General features: G+C 40.3%; 1 protein-coding gene across 1 annotated transcript; it reads left to right on the top strand.

The window, feature by feature from the left end:
- The first annotated feature begins 93 nt into the window (after window positions 1-93).
- LOC118402854 (rho-related GTP-binding protein RhoU-like) lies at window positions 94-7,457 on the top strand. The gene is made up of 3 exons (XM_035801185.2): window positions 94-922; window positions 1,727-1,785; window positions 3,939-7,457. The coding sequence occupies exons 1-3, from the start codon at window positions 673-675 to the stop codon at window positions 4,389-4,391; spliced, it is 762 nt and encodes a 253-aa protein (XP_035657078.1). The 5' UTR covers window positions 94-672; the 3' UTR covers window positions 4,392-7,457.
- Window positions 7,458-20,687: the final 13,230 nt, after the last annotated feature.

Here is a 20,687-nt window from a genome sequence, read left to right as displayed (position 1 = left end):
CTCTATGGCGTAGCCGTATCGTCGGAGAGAAGTGGAGCGTTGTAACCACATGTTTGTGTTGTAACTTCTTGGTGAGATCAAACAGGCTGAGGGATACAAATGTAACAATTGTTTCCAACACATGTAACAATTTCTCCGGTTAAAACTTAACCATGAATAGAAGAGTATTATAAACCATTAAACATACGAAGTCTTGCAAATTATGTATTTGTTGTATGTTTCTAGCGTATTTATTTATTCTATTTTGGGGTGGGGGCAAGCTTGCTTATTGCTATTGGTCAATGGTGCACATTTTTTTCTGACTCAGTGGTGTTTCCTGATGTCATGCTGCTCACGAGTAGGAGGCTGTGCTTTTTTTGAGGAGGTTGAGTGCGAAATAAAACTCTGGAAAAGATTCAGTAAAGGAACTTCAAATCATTCGGGTTGGAAACATTTTCTCCTATAGGATTTATTGCTTGGGGAATTCATTTATGCACAGTGGGGGATTGACATCAAGTTGTCTGCTTCGTTCTTTATAGAAAGGCTACACTTTTTCCAGCCATGGAAACACTACAGAAGATAAGGGACAGTTCTTGTGAAATTCCAGTTGATGTCAGATTTAGGAAACGAATAGTTTGGCAAAATTTGGATTAGCTGGTCGCTGGACGGTTCCATTGGCGATACCACAAGGCGATGCCTCCCCAGGGCGATGGAGAATATAAACCTGTAGCAGTGTCGGCGGCGGTCCCACCGGTTCCCCCTCGGAGGGTTCGGAGCAGAGAGTCGTTTTCTGGCTCCAAGTGTCGGTCCGGTGGCGTAGAGCGCAAAGTGAAGTGTGTGCTTGTCGGTGACGGGGCAGTTGGGAAAACGAGCTTGATTGTCAGCTACACCACAAATGGATATCCAACTGAATATGTCCCAACTGCTTTTGATAATTTTGCAGGTAACTGGACAAATATGTGCATTTTTTATTCGTATTTTTGGGCTATGCAAGTTCTTGTTTTTATCGTGCGGTTTTAACGGGCCATTTATGTGAATTCATGAGTAGCCTACACTGAGTGTACAAAACATTAGGAACACCTTCCCAATATTGAGTTGCACCGACTTTTGCCCTCAGAACAGCGTTCCACAGGGGTGCTGGCCCATGTTGACTCCAATGCTTCCCACAGTTGTGTCAAGTTGGCTGGATGTCTTTCTGGTGGTAGACTATTCTTATACACACAAAAACAGTTGAGTGTGAAAAACCCAGCAGCAACTTGCAGTTCTTGACACACTCAAACCGGTGTGCCTGGCCCGTACTAACATACCCAGTTCAAAGGCACTTAAATCTTGTCTTTTTCATTTAGTCTTTGAATGGCAATACATACACAATGTTTCAAGGCTTAAAAATCCTTCTTTAACCTGTTTCCTCCTCTTCATCTACACTGATTGAAGTGGATTTAACAGGTGACATCAATAAGGGATCATAGCTTTCACCTGGATTCACCTGGTTAGTATTTCTTGAAGGAGCTATTCCTAATATTTTGTACACTCAGTGTATATTTTAAACTCAGACTGACAAAACATTTCTATTCAGCTTTAGTAAAAATGTTGCCAATTGTCTTCTGCCATACATTGGCGGCAACAGGAAGACTATGGTAATTATTATACTCAACACTATTCAGTCCGTAACAGTATATAATGCCATTTTGGTTACTAATTTCTTTGTTATATTGGCTGATTAAATGTATAATTGTTTTTTTTTCAGCGGTCGTGGCAGTTGATGGCAAGCCTGTAAAACTGCAGCTTTGTGACACAGCTGGCCAGGTTTGTAATTAAAATACACATATACGACAGTTTGATATTATCTCAACTATCCTGGAAGTGTGAAGGATTGGTTAAAAACATACAAGTTGACCTTTTTTCTGTTCCTAGAATTTCTCAAACTTGTTCTAACCCCTATGCATTACTAGACTAGCATATGTAAAGAATGAGGTAAAATGTAGTCTACTAATGTAGGGGAGTGAAGTGATCTGTCTAAATTGATGTGCTCCAGCAGTGTTTTTGCCGTGATTCTGCACCAAAAATGAGGTTACTCAGATAAACGCTGTCTCCCCCACATGGGAGGGGGTAACCGGCTTGGGGGGATTACAGATAGGAAACCTTATAATTGTAATGAATTGAATCTGAGCCTGGAAAGGAAACGTAAACTTCGGCACAGCTGGGGCTGGTCAGAGGAAACGCGAGATGGGTCTGTTTCTGAGGAGCAGAGCAGGCTGGAGAGAGTCAACAGTGGAAAACAGCCCTGGAAAGCAGACCAAGAGAGATCTAGAGCGGTTCTGTCTAGACACAGGCTGTGCTCTGTGAGTTCATCGGGTTCTGCTTCGTCTCTTTGGAAAGCGAGCAGAGAGGCTCTGAGAGGATAGGCTTTTCATTAGACACCAAGACAATGCAAGCAATATTGTTTGCAAGGTGTTTGGAGCTTTATACAAGACAATGCAAACAATATAGTAGTTATAACTTAGTTAGGCCTATTACATAGTTAGACTTAGCATACATTGACAAATAATCAAGATGACATTTGCGCTTGCATGCCATGGATAATTAGCTCTCATGTGACAGCCCAAAATAATAATTGTGAAAGCACATGCACCAGCACCCCCCATGCAAATGTGAGAAAATGGTTGAGCCAATTAATCAAAATAATATTAATGAGCTTGTCACCGATGTCACCCAGCTCCCCTCTTCATAACAGAGTCCATGTATTTAGCATACTAAACATGCAGAAGATTTCCTGAATACCAACTACAGTGTCCCTCACTGTTTATGTTGTTGACCTCATTGAGTTCCTGAGGATGGAAATACACTATAAAAATCTCTTCCAGGAAGCAATGGGTACACACAAGCTGGGTGTATCAGAGAAACAGATGAAAGCGCGAGAGAGCAGGGAACGCATGCTTTGTCAATAAACAGCAAAATATAATCTCAGTGGAATGCCATGGTTATCTTTCCTCCAGTTGAAATCACAGTAGAACTAGATGTTTTGGAGATATGCAAATGTAATCTGAATGTTGCGTAATATGTTTGCCAGATAAAAGGACTAAACACACATTAGTGAAGATAAGCACCCATATTGGCGTCAGTGCAATGGCCCATGGGTTAGATGCTTACCGCTGTAAATCCCCTGCAATGCTGTGCTGCCACTAATACATGATATAAATGATGTCACCGCTCCACTCCATCTCTTTAGCTGGTGAAAATGACATATCTCTATACTTATACTTAGAGTTTGGCAGCGGGGTAGTGGTTGGCTGTGCCAACTGCAAATCATAAATGCTTTGCTCCTGTACCCTCTCAACAGCCTCATCACACTTTCTCTTTCACATGATTTAGCTGCATGATCATCATCACAAATTCCTTTTGGGAGTCAAAAGTGTGGACTATGGTGCATGTCATTATTTAAATCTATAATAGACATGTTATAGCAATTTAACTATGCTCCCTCTCTTCTCCAATTTAGCTGTTGGCAGTTTTTTTGATTTAGCATTCAAGCATTCAATACATTACGCAATGGTATGTCAGTCACCAACATTGGAGGAGATTAAAATCAACTACAGGCTATGCTGAAAGTGCTGTCCCCAGTCAGAAGAACTATGGCATGTAAACAGAACACTTTCACTCTAACAGAAACCGATAGAAGTGTCATGTGTTGTCAGGCTGTGGACATGGATTGTGTTTTCCTGCCTGCCAGGGAGACTATGTCATGAGGCAGAGTCACCACTAGTTACAGCCATGCACATGGTGACATCTTAGCCAATAAGAGCAGGATTTTCCTTCTCTTAGTTATGGCTATGCCCTTTCCATTCCTGCACTCAAATACCTTTTCACAAGGAGGAATATTGTGTTGAGCATGGCCATTCTTAGTTCTACTAGTTATCAGGTCGTGTCATGAACCCCCCTCTCCTCTCCTCTTCCCGCAGGATGAGTTTGACAAACTGCGTCCCCTCTGCTACACCAATGCAGACATCTTCCTGCTGTGCTTCAGTGTTGTCAGCCCTTCTTCTTTTCAGAATGTCACAGAGAAATGGGTGCCAGAGATTCGCCGGCACTGCCCGCAGGCGCCGGTGGTTCTGGTGGGAACCCAGTCAGACCTGCGGGAGGACGTCAAGGTTCTGATCGAGCTGGCAAAGTACAAAGAGAGGCCAGTGGAGCCCCAGGAGGCCCAGCAGTGTGCCGAGGACATGAGGGCCGTGTCATACATGGAGTGCTCCTCACTCACCCAGAAGAACCTCAAAGAGGTGTTTGACGCAGCCATCGTGGCCAGCATCCAGCACTCCGACAGTCAGCAGCAGCATCGACTGAAAAAACGGACCCCAGATAAGATGAAGAAGCTTTCTAGGTCGTGCTGGAAGAAGTACTGTTGTGTGGCCTAGACTCTGTCTGCACGTGCGACAGTAGGGACGCATGGGTGCCAATTCTGGTTCCATGTCAGCACGTTAAGAGTTCAGGACAGTAAGGAAAACAGCGACTGGAATATGGGCGAAGGTCTGGTCTGGAGTATCTGAGATATGTGAAGGTTAGGCCTCACTGACCTTGTGCTATTTTTGCTTTACCAACGTGAACTGCAATGGAGACAGATCTGACTTCCCTCAAAGTGCTGATGATAAGACTACAAATTGACTTTCCCCTGTGTTATATCCATGATCCTGAAGGACACACAACTTCCAATAGACAACTGTGAAAGATCAAACCCTCTTGATAACTAGGAGGGTCTATGTTGTTGTTTTATTGACCTGGTTTACTCTGACCTTTCCCATGGTAAGTGTATGTAAACTCAGATTAATGTGGCATATAACATTGAGTCAACTTCCCGACGTGGGATTTACCGTCCCTTTGATTTAGTAGTTCCTATGTTAAAAGAAAAATGCAGTGCTGTAATCAGATAATTTGAGGAGAGTACTGTGTAACTTTCATTGTTTTCATTCTGGTTCTTCTTTAGCTTGTCGTCTAATGTACAAACCACTCAAACACTGTTTTTCAGAATTTATAACTGGTTAGGACATGGGTTCTGTCCAAGCTCACATGAGGTTCAGTCTCTAGCTATGTGCTGGAATTCTAACTGGACCTGTTGAGCTTTGGTTTACTTGACCATAACACCACCCGAGGAGTTGTAAACAAATATCGCCATGGCAACATTTAAAGGGCTCCTTATGGGCTTCAAATGCATGTGTAACATGTCCACTGTTTAATTTATGTGTCGGAAGGTATGTTTAGGTCTACTGTGAGGAGGGGACAAATTGCGTTTTTTAATGTCTATTCTAGGAGTTTAAAAGTGGAAGAGCAATATTTTATTTTAAATTACATACAGAATGTCAACCTAATACAACTTGTTTGTCTATCAATCGTTTACTGTCCACGTTGTACACAATATAAGTGAGTCAACATTTCTTTGTTAAATTCTTGAAAGTCTTTTAAACTTTTACCAAGAGTCACACAAATGATGTACTAATACTCTTTTGGGTTGTTTATTAGTTTTGAAGTGCGATGTTAAGCATTATAGTATAGCAATGAATGATGATCTCCTCCAAAAATGAAATCAACTTTTTCAACATAACATTTCAATGCAATATGTCGTTACTGTGAACCATGAATTATATGTATACTCACTGCAATCTTTTATTTGCCGCATGAATGTCCAACCAGACCTGTGGACTATAGTGCATAATTAATTGTATATGAAGAGGCAGTTTAGATAGTTAGATTACACTGAATAAAGAACAGGTCTAATGGACAACACATTTAATGTGTACGTACCCCTGTTGTACCCCCCCTCTATTCTGCACAGTTTCCTTTACTCTGGGGTTTTACAATGTCTGTTGTGGTATCATGTTTGATTTAAATCATGATAGCAAAAATATATATCTGATTGAATGGGCCTAATGGCCTATGTAATGCTATTTTTGTTTGATTATGTGTGCATTGGAATCCTGATAGAAGAAGGGTTAAATAGGAAAATAGGTCATGGATCAAACTAATAGACACTCCTTTACCAGATTCCCGGGAAGTTCAGACAATTTGGAGAGAATAGGGTGATGTCAGTAAAATAATACAAACCTGGGTATTCAGATTTCCTTAGATCAAACACCACAGGCAGAAACATCCCCAGACGACTAAGCCAAAATAATACAGAGATAATAGAGGGCTGACTGCAGCTGACTCAATGTTAACTGATCTTAACTACCATACTCTGCTATCTGTTATTAATGACTATGAGCCAAACAAGTCATTTAGTATCTTTCTGCAACCAATACCCTGGAAAGAGCGTGTTTACTATCCTGAGCAAGCTTAACAGCACCATCATATTGGAACTGGTTGAAAAAAGGTTGTCAATACCTATATTCCATATCACTGGGATGTCTGTCTCTGTAAATACCGTGTTCTGATTTAGGTAGGCCCATAGATATGACATTATTTGAATTTCAAAATGTTAACCGTCACTTCTTTCAGTGATATTGTGTTTCAAGCCTTGTAATAGCTCTCCCAGTAGTAGAATGCCAAACTAAACCTTGGGGTAAACGATAGTTACCTGCATGATCATGTTAACCTCCTTAGATGACCTGGATGTGTCACCTGTGGATGTGTGATGGACCTCTGAAAGTGAATTATGATTGAAGACAGAGAGAATGGAGAAGTTAATGTTTCATTTCAGTTAAATGTTTATCATAATATATGCCATTTAGCTGACGCTTTTATCCAAAGCGACTTACAGTCATGTGTGGATACATTCTACGTATGGGTGGTCCCGGGGATCGAACCCACTACCCTGGCGTTACAAGCGCCATGCTCTACCAACTGAGCTACAGAAGGACCACAATCATCATCATCACATACACCATGAATTTACATAAATAATAACGTACAGCAATGTATCTACTCGTTATGAAATACATTTACATTTACATTTAAGTCATTTAGCAGACGCTCTTATCCAGAGCGACTTTTCTTGAAAAGGAAAATACAGGGACATGGGTGAAGTTGAAATGTGACATAAATGCTTTAAATAGGATGGGCCTTTGGATGTGATGTGGGTATGCGGTAAGTGTTAGTGGACAGTGGTGCACATACCTTTGGACAGTTGTCTTTTTCTAGGTCATTTTGAATGTTGGCTTCTTCATAGCGTCATATAATTTTCAAACTGCATTGTGTATTGTAACAGTATTGTGTCGATTATTTTCTCAACACAAATGCATTTAACAATGATGCCATTCTTCAAATGAGTATCTTTGTAACAGTGCACATCACATGGTGTACTATATATACTCTTGAGTTTCCAAGCTATGACTTCCAGCAAACATGGAGGTTCCATGATCTATGTTCAGGGCCCTGTGGGGGATGGGGTTGTGGTGAAATAACAGCTCGCATTCAGTGTAATGTCAGAACAAAGACCTGTTTGTCTGTAGTTTGATACCTTTGGAAAATAAAGAATATTTGGTATACAATCTGGGTTTTGTGTTTGTTACATTGGAATGGATTTGTTAGGGTTTTGTATCTGAAACTCTTTTCCTTTGTGATTATTGTAATGACCTATTTATTACAAATGAATGCTTGATTGACTGAACAACTATGGCTCAATACTGGATAGTGTAATTATGTCAACTGTATTAACATAATCCGAATACAGTCAATATTGTAAAAATGGACTTGAATAGGGAGAGTTTATGCAGCTGAAATTGAAATATGAAATTAAATGTTGATATGGAAAGCCCCTTATGCTTTCACTTGCAGTCACAGCTATGAGCCATTAGGCCAATCATCTGGAGTCTTTACCAGTCACTCAAACGTTCTATTAGGCTGACAGCCTGCTCTATTCTCTCAGCCAGAAGCTGGCCCTGCTTAATGACTGACATTTTCAGGCCACTTTTCTGTGTGTGTTGGTGGTGCAATATGTAGAGCTCTTGCTCAACCATAGAGACCCACATGACAAATAACCGCCTCAACTGAGACCAGAATAAATGTGAGAGATGTCTAGATGGTACAGATCAGGGCCGGCCCGCTCATTAGGCAGGATTAGGCGGCTGCCAATGGTGGCAGATTGAGGAGGGCTGCATTTTCTAAGCTAAACTGACCAAGACACACCTCCAACAAAACATAAAAACTCACATAATTCTGCCCCAAAACAATGACAATTTCTCTCAACCATGGGCTTTTTAGGTGAGCGCTGATGCTGCCCTGTGATAAGCAGTGCCCACTTTGTGAAAGGCGGGGACGCAAAATATTTATCAAATCAGATTGTATTTGTCATATGCGCTGAATACAACAGGTGTGGACCTTACAGTGAGATGCCTACTTGCAAGCCATAAACCAACAATGCAGTTAAGAAAAATAATTGTTAAGGAAGTATTTACTCAAACAAACTACTCAAATAAATAATTTAAGAGCAACAATAAAATAACAGTAGCAAGGTTATATACAGGGGGTACCGGTACAGAGTCAATGTGCGGAGGGAAACGGTTAGTCGAGGTAATTGAGGTAATATGTATGGTACCAGTCAAAAGTTTGGACACACCTACTCATTCAAGGGATTTCCTTTATTTTTACTATTTTCTACATTGTAGAATAATAGTGATATCATAACTATGGCGTAACACATATGGAATCATGTTGTAACCCAAAAAGTGTTAAACAAATCAAAATATATTTTATATTTTAGAATCTTCAACGTAGCCACCCTTTGGCTTGATGACAGCTTTGCACACGCTTGGCATTCTCTCAACCAGCTTCACCTGGAATGCTTTTCCAAAAGTCTTGAAGGAGTTCCCACATATGCTGAGCACTTGTTGGCTGCTTTTCCTTCACTCTGCAGTCCAACTCATCCCACACACCCTCTCTATTGGGTTGAGGTTGGGTGATTGTGGAGGCCAGGTCATCTAATGCAGCACTCCATCACTCTCTTTCTTGGTCAAATAGCACTTACACAGCCTGGAGGTGTGTTGGGTCATTGTGCTGTTGAAAAACAAATGACAGTCCCACTAAGCCCAAACCAGATGGGATGGCATATTGCTGCAGAATGCTGTGGTAGCCATGCTGGTTTAAGTGTGCCTTGAATTCTAAATAAATCTCTGACAGTGTCACCAGCAAAGAAACCCCACACCATCACACCTCCTCCATGCTTCACGGTGGGAACCACACATACGGAGATCATCCGTTCACCACTTCTGCGTCTCACAAAGACACGGCGGTTGGAACCAAAAATCTCAACTTTTCAACTGTCCTTCAGAATCGAACATGAACCAAATTTTAATGTCTGGAAAGACGTCTTTTCACCTTTCATTCAGAACGTAAGGTGAACCTAACTTCAACGTCTGGAAAAATATTTATTATTTTCAATGTCATTTTGCTTACTGGAACTATTCTTGTAGGGGAGGCAATTTTTTGGTCTTGCCTAGGGTGGCAGAATGGCCAGGACTGGCCCTGGTACAGATAACATGTTTTGACATATGCATACCGATGCCCACATCTATGAAGAAGGCCTTGCAAGACAAGTTGCATAACTCTTCCCAAAGGGAGGGGGAGAGCAATGGTGGAAAAAGTACTCAATTGTCATACTTGTGTAAAACTAAAGATACTTTAATAGAAATTGACTCAAGTAAAAGTGAAAGTCACCCAGTAAAATACTATTTGAGTAAAAGTCTAAAAGTATGTGGTTTAAATGTACAACACTCTGTCACGCCTTGGTCATTGTATTTTGTGTTTTAGTTATATATTTCGTCAGGCCAGGGTGTGACATGGGTTTATGTTATTGTATTTTCGTATTGGGGTTTGTAGTATTTGGGATCGCGGCTGATTAGGGGTGTTGTATAGGCTTGGCTGCCTGAGGCGGTTCTCAATCAGAGTCAGGTGATTCTCGTTGTCTCTGATTGGGAACCGTATTTAGGTAGCCTGGTTTCGCTTTGTATTTCGTGGGTGATTGTTCCTGTCTCTGTGTAGTGTTCACCAGATAGGCTGTAATAGGTTTCACGTTCCATTTGTTATTTTGTATATTACGCTATTTTCATGTATCGTCATTTCATTCATTAAAGAACATGAGTAACAACCACGCTGCATTTCGGTCCGACTCTCTTTCGACAAACGAAGAACGCCGTTACACACTCAGACATAATTTAACCTCTCTGTCAACAGCCAGTGAAACTGCAGGGCGCCAAATTCAAAACAACAGAAATCCCATAATTAAAATTCCTCAAACATACATGTATTTTACATGTATTTTAAAATATTTTCCATCATAATTTGCAAATAAATTCATAAAAAATCCTACAATGTGATTTTCTGGATTTTTTTCTCATCTTGTCTGTCATAGTTGAAGTGTACCTATGATGAAAATTACAGGCCTCTCTCATCTTTCTAAGTGTGAGAACTTTCCCAATTGGTGGCTGACTAAATTATTTTTGCCCCACTGTATGTTTTGTTCGGTAAAGTTCATATTTATATCCAAAAGTACACAATCCAAACTCACGACGCGCGGTCACTAGCAGCAGACGAAAAGTCAAAAAGTCCCTTTACAGTCCGTAGAGATATGTCAAACAATGTATAGAATCAATCTTTAGGATGTTTTTAACATAAATCTTCAATAATCTTCCAATCGGAGAATTCCTTTGTCTGTAAAAAAGCAAAGGAAAGCAAGCTAACTTTCACGTGACCGCGCATGGTCAGCTCGTGGCTCCTGGCAGACCTCTGACTCATTCCCCTCTCATTCGCCCCCACTTCACAGTAGAAGCCCCAAACAAGGTTCTAAAGACTGTTGACATCTAGTGAAAGCCTTAGGAATTGCAAGATTACCAATATCCCACTGTATCTTCAATAGGGAATTAGTTGAAAAACGACCAACCTCAGATTTCCCACTTCGAGGTTGGATTTTGTCTCAGGTTTTTGCCTGCCATTTGAGTTCTGTTATACTCACAGACATCATAATTATAATCATATTCTAGCTTTTATGGCTGAGTAGCAAGCAGTATAATTTGGGCACGCTTTTCATGTGTGTGAATTGGACCATTTTCATGTCAAAATGTAACGAGTACTTTTGGTTGTCAAGAAAAATGTATGAAGTAAAAAGTACATTATTGTCTTTAGGAATTTACTGAAGTCAAAGTAAGAGTGGGCAAAAACGACTTTGTGTTACACCACTGGGGGAGAGATACCAGTGGCCTGAGGGACTTGCCAATGTAGGTGTACAATAGCTGCAGAAAAGCCAAACGGTATCACAGAGTTGCAAACGTGGGGCATTGAGCTGTAAGCAGAACAGAGGTACTTGGCAGATCAAGTAAAGCTGCGATTTCTAAGAGGCTCAAGCCTGGATAGATGTTGAAAAGTAATTATTCTGGGTTGCTGCCCAGGTCATCACTGGCAGGAAATTATGGTCCACTTGTTACTCCATGTGCTGACAGAGAAAAGCAACAATGATGACCTTGTCTGAATCCCCCAACCTACTAATGACCTTCTTTTGATACAATGTACAGATGTACTATCTTAATTAGATCATCCTGTTGCAGGAAAATGTAGAACTTGTCGTGTATTTGAGGTTTAAAAAGGCTTCTGAAGTTTGTAATTTCCATTTAGAAATTTCAGACTCGATTTTCCCTTCCCTAAAAATGTATCAACCCCTACAAATATGTAAATTCATTATTATCCACATAATAATTCACATTTCCTGTTACAGCAGAATTATTTTCCTGCTGTAGCAAACTGGTTCAAATGAATATCCTACATCTGTATACACACAAGATGGGTGAAATGAGGACAACATATCTCTTTTAGTCCACTGTCAGATCACTCTGGTGAAAATCTCTATAAAGAACAAACAAGACACCTCATGACATTTTTGAATGTCCACACCAGACATTGATTATGTCTTCCCATCCTCAAAACCCTACCCTGAAATTCAGTGTGTGCTGTTCAAAAGACTTGGCCCATAGTTTGTTGCAAACAATGTCAGTAGATGAGAATGTTTCTTGGGAGGCAGCACAGCGAGTTATTGGATTTGGCAGGCAATGTTTGAGTTAGAAAAGTTAATAGCAGTTAGAGTAACCACAAAACAGGTTGTGTGTGTGCGCTCCTTTAATCAATTCCAAATGTTGGTTGAGAAAGAGGCCCTGTTTATCATTTTCCGGAGGAGCAAAGTAACAGAGTGATATGGTTGGACTACCCCATATGCGAGCCTCATATCCATACTGTATATGCTGAAGATAAATAATGGATCCCTTTTGTTTTGTCTTTGCACTGATTATAGTTTATTCGATTGGCTCAGTAGAATACACGTCCTTAATTTTGCTCATTTAAAAATAAATATAAACTGAAATATCATATTTATATAAGTATTCAGACCCTTTACTCAGTACTTTGTTGAAGCACCTTTGGAAGCGATTACAGCCATTGAGTCTTCTTGGGTATGACACTACAAGCTTGGCACACCTGTATTTGGGGAGTTTCTTCCATTCTTCTCTGTAAATCCTCTCAAGCTCTGTCAGGTTGGCTGGGGAGCGTTGCTGCACAGCTATTTTCAGGTCTCTCCAGAGATGTTAGACCGGGTTCAAGTTCGGGCTCTGGCTGGACTCCTCAAGGACATTCAGAGACTTGTCCCGAAGCCACTCCTGCATTGTCTTGGCTATGTGCTTAGGGTCATTGTCCTTTTGGAAGGTGAACCTTTGCCCCAGTCTGAGGTCCTGAGCACTGGAGCAGGTTTTCATCAAGGATCTCTCTGTACTTTGCCCTGTTCGTCTTTCCCTTGATCCTCACTAGTAAAAACATCCCCACAGCATGAAGCTGTCACCACCATTCTTCACCGTAGCGATGGTGCCAGGTTTCCTCCAGACGTGACGTTTGGCATTCAGGCTAAATACTTAAATCTTGGTTTCGTCAGAACAGAGAATCTTGTTTCTCATGGCAAACTCCAAGCGGGTTGTCATGTGCTGACGACCGCCGAGCACCGCCCGGACAGGCAGGGGAGCCAACTTCGGCGGAAGTCGTGACAATAATCCTGTCTCAGAGCTCTACGGACAATTCCTTCAACTTCATGGCTTGTTTTTTGCTCTAGTTTTTGCTCTGTCATGCACTCTCAACTGTGGGACGTTATATAGACAGGTGTGTGTCTTTCCAAATCATATCCAATCAATTGAATTAACACCAGGAGGTCTCCAGTCATGTTGTAGAAACATCTCAAGGATGATCACTGGAAACAGAATGCACCTGAGCTCCATTTCGAGTCTCATAGCAAAGGGTCTGAATACTTATGTAAATATGGTATTTCTGTTTTTATTTTTTATACATTTTCTAAAATGTCTAAAAACCTGCTTTCACTTTGACATTATTGGGTATTGTGTGTAGATTGATGACGAAATTGCATTTAATATAAGGCTGTATTTTAGAATAAGGCTGTAACTTAACAAAATGTGAAAAAGTGAAGGGGTCTGAATATTTTTCAAATGCACGGTAAGTGTGTTTTGCCTCTAAACAAAGCCACAGTAACAAGTAGTCTAGATATAGACCCATTCCCATGTATAGAAGGGGTATTTTCAGAAAATCTCCAATAGCTCCCTTTCTCCATCCGAGAATTACAGAATAAATTTGCTCTGTACTCTGTAAACTGCAATGACACAGCACGGCCAGGGAAACATGCATTTTGACACAGGCCAAAAAGGAGGGCACTGTAGAGCATCATGGTTTCAGGCACATTTCAACTAATTTCAACTATGATGTTATACAATCAAGGGAGGAACCAGAATTTTCACAGAAATGACTTTTAATGGCTGAGGATGAAGTCTGATCTTTTTACTCAAAACAAACTATTACAGGTTTTTGTTCAATCACGTTGGTGCAATTTGCACAATTATGTTATACATTTTCACAACTTTAGCACACAACTCAAAACAGATCATCAAAATGGCTCGTTTCAAAACTCTTAAGCTCATTTTCAATTGACTGAGTACAACAAACAAATTCTCAGTCACTTGTTCACTCTACCAAATCACTCTTTCAGTTTTGATACATATTCCATCTAAGTATCTGCTTTTCAAAATGCAATATTCACTTTACTTTCTATATGATTTTCTTGTCATTTGCTAACAGTAGAATTTACTATCACTTAATCAAACTGCTCGAAACTGATAACGACTGAAGCAAAACTATGTAGTGCCTAGTTCACATATAATCAAATCAAATCAAAGTGTATTTGTCACGTGCGCCGAATACAACAGGTCTAGACTTTACAGTGAAATGCTTACTTACAGGCTCTAACCAATAGTGCAAAAAAGATATTAGGTGAACAATATGTAAGTAAAGAAATAAAACAACAGTAACAAGACAGGCTACATACAGTAGCGAGGCTATAAAAGTAGCGAGGCTACATACATACACCGGTTAGTCGGGCTGATTGAGGTAGTATGTACATGAATGTATAGTTAAAGTGACTATGAATATATGATAAACAGAGAGTAGCAGCAGCGTAAAAAGAGGGGTTGGGGGGTTGGGGGACACACACAATGCAAATAGTCCGGGTAGCTATTTCATTACCTGTTCAGGAGTCTTATGGCTCGTGGGTAAAAACTGTTGAGAAGCCTTTTTTGTCCTAGACTTGGCACTCCAGTACCGCTTGCCATGCGGTAGTAGAGAACTGTCTATGACTGGGGTGGCTGGGGTCTTTGACCATTTTTAGGGCCTTCTTCTGACACCGCCTGGTGTAGAGGGCCTGGATGGTAGGCAGCTTAGCCCCAGTGATGTACTGGGCAGTATGCACTACTCTCTGTAGTGCCTTGCGGTCAGAGGCCAAGCAATTGCTGTACCAGGCAGTGATGCAACCAGTCAGGATGCTCTCAATGTTGCAGCTGTAGAACCTTTTGAGGATCTCAGGACACATGCAAAATCTTTTTAGTTTCCTGAGGGGGAATAGGCTTTGTCGTGCCCTCTTCATGACTGTCTTGGTGTGTTTGGACATAGTTTGATCACTGGTGAACACTGTACATTTGTATATTTTTTACCTCATAAATGTATCAATTTGACATCAATTTATATTGGAAGGTAAAACCAAATCATTCCCTTGATCAAAAATATAAACGCAGCATGTAAAGTGTTGGTCCCACATTTTCCATATACACAAAAAGCTTATTTCTCTCAAATTTGGTGCACAAATCTGTTTACATCCCTGTTAGTAAGCATTTCTCCTTTGCCAAATTAATCCATCCACCTGACAGGTGTGGCATATCAAGAAGCTGATTAAAGAGCGTGATCATTACACAGGTGCAGCTTGTGCTGGGGACAATAAAAGGCTTCTCTAAAATGAGCAGTTTTGTCACACAACACAATGCCACAGATGTCTCATGTTTTCAGGGAGCGAGCAATTACATTAGCATATCAATAATGAATGTTTACCCCATCCCATACGAGTATAAATGTACAGTAATGTTATCATACAGTGTCATTGATATTATATTATAAACTGGGTGGTTCGAGATTGGCTGACAGCCGTGGTATATCAGACCATGTACCACGGGTATGACAAAACATTTATTTTTACTGCTCTAATTAAAGCATTAAGGCAACTTGGGGGTTTGTGGTATATGGAAAATATACCACGGCTGAGAGCTGTGTCCAGGCACTTCCGTTGCATCATGCGTAAGAACAGCCCTTACCCGTGGTATGTCGGCTATATACTGTACCACACCCCCCCGGGCCGTATTTCTTAAATATAGGCTACACAGCTATAGAATGTTAGCTAGCAAGCTAGCTAGCTAATTGCCAAAATAATTTCTGCATTCTCACATAAACATGATGTCTGATTGCTGAATACGGAAGCTATATATGAGTTATTGTGCTTACACTAGCATATTAAAGTTACATTAGAACAAACCAGGCTTAATTTGATCAGTATCGTGGAAGTCATTATATGAGGTAAAAGCAAATTGCGACTGAAATAGTTGATAATTCTTTGGGGAGTTGCGTCAGTGGGTTGAGATTTAACCTGTTAGGGAAGTCGAGAATTTAAGCAGCTTTTCGCAGCTTTTTGTTAAAAATCGCGCAACATTTCAGCGCCCTGCTATTCATGCCAGGAATATAGTATATGCATATGATTAGTATGTGTGGATAGAAAACACTCAGACGTTTCTAAAACTGGTTAAATCACGGCTGTGACTATAACAGAACGTGCGTTTCATCGAAAAGTGCATGAAAATCTGATCACTGAAAATGGAAATAAATATCCATGCGCGACTTCAAGGAATTGTTCAAAGTGAACCAAATTTAATTAGGCCGAGGTTGCAGTGCCTACAGCTTCCACACGATGTCTAGAGTCTTGTCATTTGATTCAGCTTTGATTCTTGGTCAAACCGAATCAAGGGAACCGATTCCCTCCGGTCTCCGACCGGATGTTTTGGTCGAGCTCTCTCCAAGACATTTTTTCGAGACGGACATCTATAGAATTTACATCGCCTCCTGATGAATTTTATCGCTTATTAACGTGTACTAATACCTAAAGTTGCATTACAAAAGTATTTTGAAGTGTTTTGTGAAAGTTTATTGTCGACTTTTTTCATTTTAAAAAACGACGTTACGTTAGAAAAAGCTATTTTTTCCCGTTGTTCACACAGTATTCTTAGATCGATATCTAGGCTATATATGGACCGATTGAATCGAAAAAAGACCCTAAATGATGTTTATGGGACATCTAGGAGTGCCAAGAAAGAAGCTTGTCAAAGGTAATGAATGTTTTATATTTTATTTCTGCGTTTTGGTTTGCGCCGGCTAACGCAAAATCTGTCGTGTTAGGTGACGTTGCAGTATTTTGAGGGTGCATGGTATCAGATAATAGCTTCTCATGCTTTCGCCGAAAAGCATTTTACAAATCTGACTTGGTGGATAGATTCACAACGAGTGTAGCTTTAATTCAGTACATTGTATGTCCATTTTAATGAAAGTTTGAGTTTTATCAACCTCTATAGGTGGCGCTCTTGAACATTTCCGCTGATTGATGTTCCCACCACAGGACCACGTCCGTAATTAAGGCTATGGCGACAATTTCAGAATGTAACAAGCTGTAACTTTACAATAAAAAACAAACCGCTTTTCAGTGGTGATTTTAACATGAAAATATTGGTGGGGCAAGTTCCATCAAAAAAGCTAATTATGCATCGAAACCACTACAAACACAAACGCTATAACATTTGGTTATGATCAGTTTACTTCCCATTGTCAAATTCAGCACGGATCTACAATATTGCAACATTGTTAGAGTATTGGGATGCAGCCAAAACACCATTCTGAGTGTGTCTGCAGGCCTGTTACCAAGATGCTCCAGTTAAGAGTAAAGCAACAACGTTTATAAAGTTACTCCATCGCTTCATCGTTTGTATAGTTCCAGTTCCATGGGTATAACATTCTGACATCAAACATTAATAACAAGCCAAGTTGTATAGCTACCTCAAAACAGATGTTAGCCACTGCTTTTATTCACCACCAACCACAGTTGAATCTTATTTTACAGCTTGCTTTATTGTAACGGATGATCATATTTCCATGTTTAGTGGCTGGTGAGCACCGAGACGTTTTATGTCTACATGTCCTTCATAACGCTAAGTTAGAAATGTATTTGCTATGAGATAGTCAACATATTTCCTGATAAGATCAATGACGCCTACGCTCTGTGCTTTCTCTTGCCGCCCCTCCGCCACAGAAGGCACTGAGCGAGGCTGAAACAGCTGCATTCTGGAGTGGCCTTAGGCCTTAGGGAGGAGTCGAGTATGCTGCTTTATTAACTCAGGGTACTGCTCGGGATATGACAAGTTCACAGTTTACATTTTAGTAATACGTGTAGCCGAGGGTATTTTTGTGAAAGTCTAGTAAGTGTGAAGACCCTTATGACAAGTGTTATCAGTTTAGAGTTTTGTGCTTAGAGTTTTGAAAATATACCACTTACATCTGAAATGTTTTCCAAAGTGATTGGGGAAAAAAACTGGAATCCACTAAAAGTGTCTACAGATACGTATGACAGACGTTGCAAGTGTGACGCACACAAAATGTCATCCCTCCAAGGTTTCGCCACTGCGATGCATTCATACTACTGTTGGCCAGTAGGGCGCAGTGAGACATGTTCGTGTCGCACTGGGACTATATGCGATCCTGCACCTGTGTGTTCTCATTTTTGAGAGTACCTTTGAAAGAGTTGCCACGTTCTACTGTTTCATCATTTATCTTGTGTTACAGGCCATTAAAAGTGCAAAAATACACTGAATACCACAATATTAGTTTTGCCTGTTGAAGTGAATGTAATGATTTTGAACAACATCGTAATTGTATAACTTCGTACTCGACTGAAAACGCACGTCGAGTGTAAAATTAAATGATCGCGGTGCAGTCCTTTGATCTAGAAAATAAAAATGTGTTAACTCCAAAAATATATATTTTTGAAAAAGACACTCCTGACAATATCCTAAGGGTTTAGAGAATTTTATGTCGTAACTGTGATGTTTAAGAACTTTGTAATTGTTGTACTGTAAATGTTAGAAAAGCTGCGAGCTTAGGGCTAGCTCCGGTTAGCTTTTGGCTAGCTCCGGTTATCGGTTTGCTAGCTCCGGTCAGTTAGCGCTATGCTAGCTTATTCAGTCATTTTTCAATAATTAGCATTAATGTCACTTGCAATAGCCTCGTCTTTCTATTAGCCCTTCTTACACTTTGTGAATGTATTTTGAGCATGGGTATAAAGTAACTTCTAATGAATTAAACCAGTCTTTAAAGGCTTTCATGTTTTAGAGTCTCCCATGGGGCTAGTGGATAACAGTCAACTACATAATTATAACCTAAACAGGTGTATTGAAGTTAAAAGTAAATGTGTTTGGGGTATAAATGTAAAGAATTTTAGGATGTGAATTGGATTGGAATTTAATATTTTTGTTGTGTAAATTCATGTATTTTTGATATGTTTATGAAATAATATGTCAGGGATTTATGAGACAAATTATTAAATACACTTAGCAAAACAAAACTTTATGTTTGGTACTTGAGAGAACCTTTAAAAGCAACATTTGTCTGTTTCATAAATTATCCTGTTTTAAAGGCTCTATTATCTGCTGCACCAGACCCACAACTGGGACCTGTAAAACAAGGCACCCCAGCTTTGAAGATAGGGCAGCAGATGTGTTGTCATGTCATTTGGAGAGGGTAAAGAAAACCCTCTATAGAGTGCACTAGTGTGCATGTGAATGCGTGTGTGCAGAGGCATCATGCTCATAGGGGGCACAGGGGCACTTGTAATGGCCTTGACAAACTGCCATCTCTTTCAACCACCACCAACATAATTGGGTCCAGGCTTTTCAATTGTGTGGGACAGTATCCACTTATCATGAAAGAAAGGCCTTAGCATTGCCCTGTCCTACTTGAGTTCACTGTGATTGACAATTCCATGTAACAGACAATATGCCATATAACAATAATGTGTTTAGCACAACCACATTACCTGGATGGCAGTTGAGATTATATAAAAAAATACCTAGTGCACGTCATCAGCGCTGTTCGAGATTCTGTGCAGATTATTATGGCCATTGTGAAGATCTCCAGACCTGTGACCTTTGCATCCATGATTACATAAGAATACATTTATAGTTACAGTAACCTCAAAATATGGCCGTGTATGTTACTCATTTTAAGATTCAATAAACACTGTTACATTTGTTTGTAAGATAGCCTTAACTTCGTTTATTTACTGTATTACAAATGTCATATTGAATTGTGTTAGGTAAATATCAACATTTAGAGGAGATGTACAGTGGGGCAAAACAGTATTTAGTCAGCCACCAATTGTGCAAGTTCTCCCACTTAAAAAGATGACAGAGGCCTGTAATTTTCATCATAGGTACACTTCAACTATGACAGACAAAATGAGAGAAAAAAATCCAGAAAATCACATTGTAGGAGTTTAAATGAATTTATTTGCAAATTATGGTGGAAAATAAGTATTTGGTCACCTACAAGCAAGATTTCTGGCTCTCACAGACCTGTAACTTGTCCTGTCCTCCACTCGTTACCTGTATTAATGGCACCTGTTGCACTTGTTATCAGTGTAAAATACACCTGTCCACAACCTCAAACAGTCACACTCCAAACTCCACTATGGCCAAGACCAAAGAGCTGTCAAAGGACACCAGAAACAAAATTGTAGACCTGCACCAGGCTGGGAAGACTGAATCTGCAATAGGTAAGCAGCTTGGTTTGAAGAAATCAACTGGGAGCAATTATTAGGAAATGGAAGACATACAAGACCACTGATAATCTCCCTCGATCTGGGGTAAGATCTCACCCCGTGGGGTCAAAATGATCACAATGATCACAAACCACACGGGGGGACCTAGTGAATGACCTGCAGAGAGCTGGGACCAAAGTAACAAAGCCTACCATCAGTAACACACTACGCCGCCAGGGACTCAAATCCTGCAGTGCCAGACATGTCCCCCTGCTTAAGCCGGTACATGTCCAGGCCCGTATGAAGTTTGTTAGAGAGCATTTGATTGATCCAGAAGAAGATTGGGAGAATGTCATATGGTCAGGTGAAACCAAAATATAACTTTTTAGGTAAAAAAACAACTCGTTGTGTTTGGAGGACAAAGAATGCTGAGTTGCATCCAAAAAATACCATACCTACTGTGAAGCATGGGGGTGGAAACATCATGCTTTGGGGCTGTTTTTCTGCAAAGGGA

This window comes from Oncorhynchus keta, chromosome 24 (assembly GCF_023373465.1).
Source record: "Oncorhynchus keta strain PuntledgeMale-10-30-2019 chromosome 24, Oket_V2, whole genome shotgun sequence".
NCBI classification, from domain to species: Eukaryota; Metazoa; Chordata; class Actinopteri; order Salmoniformes; family Salmonidae; genus Oncorhynchus; species Oncorhynchus keta.
The sequence above is the reverse complement of the archived record's forward strand: the minus strand, read 5'-3'. Positions and strand labels throughout refer to the sequence as shown.

What these genes read in the sequence shown, in the direction of transcription:
- LOC118402854 (XM_035801185.2), top strand. Translation starts at nt 673, where the DNA reads ATGCCTCCCCAGGGCGATGGAGAATATAAACCTGTAGCAGTGTCGGCG. An exon ending in TGCTTTTGATAATTTTGCAG is followed by an intron (nt 923 to 1,726) that starts GTAACTGGACAA and finishes TTTTTTTTTCAG; the next exon opens with CGGTCGTGGCAGTTGATGGC. An exon ending in TTTGTGACACAGCTGGCCAG is followed by an intron (nt 1,786 to 3,938) that starts GTTTGTAATTAA and finishes CTCTTCCCGCAG; the next exon opens with GATGAGTTTGACAAACTGCG.